At 40.6% G+C, this 3,476-nt stretch overlaps 1 protein-coding gene across 1 annotated transcript; it reads right to left on the reverse strand.

The window, feature by feature from the left end:
• Positions 1-949: 949 nt before the first annotated feature.
• On the reverse strand, positions 950-2,501 carry LOC120533641. Its single transcript, XM_039760549.1, has 2 exons — positions 1,318-2,501; positions 950-1,123 (listed from the first exon to the last, which is right to left on the reverse strand). The coding sequence occupies exon 1, from the start codon at positions 2,492-2,494 to the stop codon at positions 1,592-1,594; it is 903 nt and encodes a 300-aa protein (XP_039616483.1). The 5' UTR covers positions 2,495-2,501; the 3' UTR covers positions 950-1,123; positions 1,318-1,591.
• Between the last annotated feature and the right edge of the window lie 975 nt (positions 2,502-3,476).

The following is a 3,476-nucleotide window of genomic DNA, read 5'->3' on the forward strand; positions in this document are numbered from 1 at the left end:
AATATTTGCAACTGTTGTCACAGGAACATCAGGCTGCTTGGAGATGGTCTTATAGCCTTTTCCTTTATTATGCTTGTCTGTAATTTTCTTGCTGATCTCCTAAGACAACTCTCCCCTTTGCTGTTACATGTTCAGTGTAGGACACAATGATACTAAACAGCAGAGTGACTACCTTTATCCATTTAAATAGCCTGAATGACTGATTGCATGCTTGGAGATGTGTGATACACATTAAAGAAAACAGCGATTTTGAAAAATCACTCAAACCCAATTATTTATGATCAGTTTTTAGGGGTACCAAGAAATGTGTTCCCGACCATTTTAGAATATATTTGAAGAATGAGGAATACTTCTTTTTTTTACACTTGCTTTACTTTCCTCGATGACATGTCATAAGCATGAAAGTTAATTCCTTTTTCACAATGCATACAGCACTTTTTCGATGAGCTGTAAAAGTACCAACAATTTTGTTCACATCTGTATTGGTCTGAATTCTGGACTTGCAACCACTTCCCCACTTCTGCAATAATCCCATCATTACCCCTAAATGTTTATTCACAAACTAAATCTTTTAGGACTAGCCCCACCTGTGAATTTTGTTACTGATTCTTCCTCGGCCACATGAAAATTAATGCAAGCTATTTGTTTAAAATATACTTTAATGCACAACACCTTCCTGAGTGCCATCTACCCATATGCTAAGAAGTGTATTGTTACATGTGCTGCAGTAGCAAACAGGAAATTTCAAATTAACCACAGAAATAGTTGCAGACATCTCTTTTTAATTTTGACTGAAGTATGGAGAATATTGCAAAATGTTTTAGGCAGCCCTTAAACATCTGGTACTTTTAACTTTACAATGAAGTTATAAGTAGTAACTGTAAGTACAATGCAATAATGATACTTAGTCTTTATATGTTGTCTTCAGGAGCTGAGCCTGTAACAAAGGACCACTATATCTTTAGTATGTTCAGGACTTATTGTGTTCACTCCAGAGTGTCGATCAGGACACTGGTAAATGATGCAGAGAATTCCACACAGCAGCTTAGATTGAAATTGAACTCATTTATTTGGAGATATACACCTGTACTCGAATAGGTATAGGTGGATTTGTATGTGTGGTCTACAATAAAAAAGAATACATAAAACTTATTGATAAAGTACCCAAAGTCCACTAGATGGCAGTATTACTGAAATTAAGCACTAGCTTACCGGCAGTATAGAATCCAAATCAATAACGTAATCAGTACATGTAAACAACTTGACGTCTTAACATATAAAAAACAGAAAATACAAGTTAAATGCAAACGAACCCACCTCTGGTCATCAACGCACACTTATCTTAACTCGGTACACTGCTGATTCTTACTTATATCAAACAAATGCGGAATTGACTATTGCGGCACTCGTGCACCTTCTTCGCCTTTTTAACATCCCATAATAGACACTCTCGTGCCTGCTGGGAGGTGCACCTTTTAATGTGATCCGTGTCTCTTTATAATTAATATCTCTCTAACATTGCCGCCCCCAAATATGCTATGCATATTTGCTATTTATTTCAAACAGAGAGAAAAAAAAAAAAATATTAAACTTATGATTTATTAGTATCAGAGTCCTGATGTTCAATGTCCGGAAGGGGAATAAGACGAGCAACAGGCCTAGTATAGAGTCTATCCTTCACCTTCACCTCTACAGCTCTTACATGACCATCTGGGCTGGGGAAGGTTCTAACAATTCGGCCTATTAACCAAAGTGCTCGAGGAAGCTGAGGATCAACGAGCATGACCACCATTCCTTCTCGTAGGTTTTGAGGCTCCTTATGCCACTTCTGTCTGGCCTGTAAACTGGGTAGATAGTATTTGACAAAACTTGACCAGAATTGTTCAGTAAGCACTTGACTCTGTCTCCATCTCCGCCGCCCCATCAGCTCATTAACGGGATAGACAACCTGTGGTAGAGAACTATCAGGCCGCCCCATCAACAGGAAATTAGGTGTAACTGGGTCCAAGTCGGCAATGTTTGATGACACATACCCCAGAGGCTTACTGTTCAAGATTCCCTCTATTTCGATGAGAACGGTTTTAAGTACTTCTTCAGACACCGACTGTGAACCTACTGTGGTATAAAGGGCCTGCTTCACAGACCGAATTTCTCTCTCCCATGCGCCACCAAAATGTGGTGCTCCTGGTGGGTTAAAACGGAAATTGATTTTTTGCTTTGCAAGCAATTTCTGAAGCTCTGAACTAAGGGTGGAAAATGTTTCTCTTAACTCCCTCTCTCCACCATGGAAATTTGTGCCTTGGTCAGACAGTAGCTCGTAGGGTGTGCCCCTTCGAGCTATGAACCTTCGGAGTGCCATTAGGAAGGAATCTGTGTCAATACTATTGAGAACATCCAAATGCACACATCGGGTAGTGAGACACTTAAAGATAATGCCCCATCTCTTCTCACAACGCCTACCTATCTTAACCTGAAACGGTCCAAAGCAGTCCATGCCAGTGCTGAAAAGGCAGGCTTTTGAAGCCTCAATCTTGCTAGGGGTAGGTCTGCCATTTTAGGGATAAGGGGCTTTGCCTTCTGTTTCGGCAATCAGTGCAAGTATGTTGAATTTGCGAACTGCTTCTCTGCCTCTTAGGATCCAGACATTTCTCCTTAATTCGGCAAACACTCTCTCGGGACCTGGATGATGAAGTTTGGCATCATATTCTTGAATAATTAATTTAGTTACTGGATGGTGAGGGTCTAAAACAATAGGATGAATTGATAACTGCTCAATCTCTTCAATACGGCAATCGCCTCCAACTCGGATAAGCTGACATGATGTGTCAAACTCTGGTGCTAAAGTAAGAAGTCGGCTGGTGGCAGGAACAGGCTTTCCATTCTTCAGCAACATATATTCCTCAGGAAAACTGTCTAACTGTGAATTTTGAAAGATAAGAAATTCTGACATTCGATAGTCTTCAGCGGTAGGACTAGTTTGATCACCCCTTCTTTGAACTACAGCTTCTACTAGTTCCCTCCATGTATGGTATTCCTTAGGGTTAGGAATTAGAGGAGACGTCACCATACTACCACAAAAGACACTCTTCCGTTGCTCTGCTTCAACTTCTGGAACCGTAATATTCGGCCTTACTGGCCATTCTGACTCAGGTTCATAAAGGAATAATGGGCCTTGATTCCATCTGTGTGGTACAGACAATTCAGCTAGTGTTCGACCCCGTGTGATATCATCTGCTGGATTCCTGTTGGAGTCCACATACCTCCAAGAATGGCGATCAGTTAATTCTTGGATTTCGGCTATTCTGGTTCCCACAAATACTTTAAAGCGGCAGGATTCAGACTGAAGCCAGGATAACACAGTTGTGGAATCAGACCACAGAACCACTTGGTTTATTGTTAAAGTAAGCTCATTTTCTAAGAGTTTAGCTACCTGTGCTCCATTTAATGCAGCACACAGCTCTAGTCTTGGTATGGTT

This window comes from Polypterus senegalus, chromosome 8, assembly GCF_016835505.1.
Source record: "Polypterus senegalus isolate Bchr_013 chromosome 8, ASM1683550v1, whole genome shotgun sequence".
NCBI classification, from domain to species: Eukaryota; Metazoa; Chordata; class Cladistia; order Polypteriformes; family Polypteridae; genus Polypterus; species Polypterus senegalus.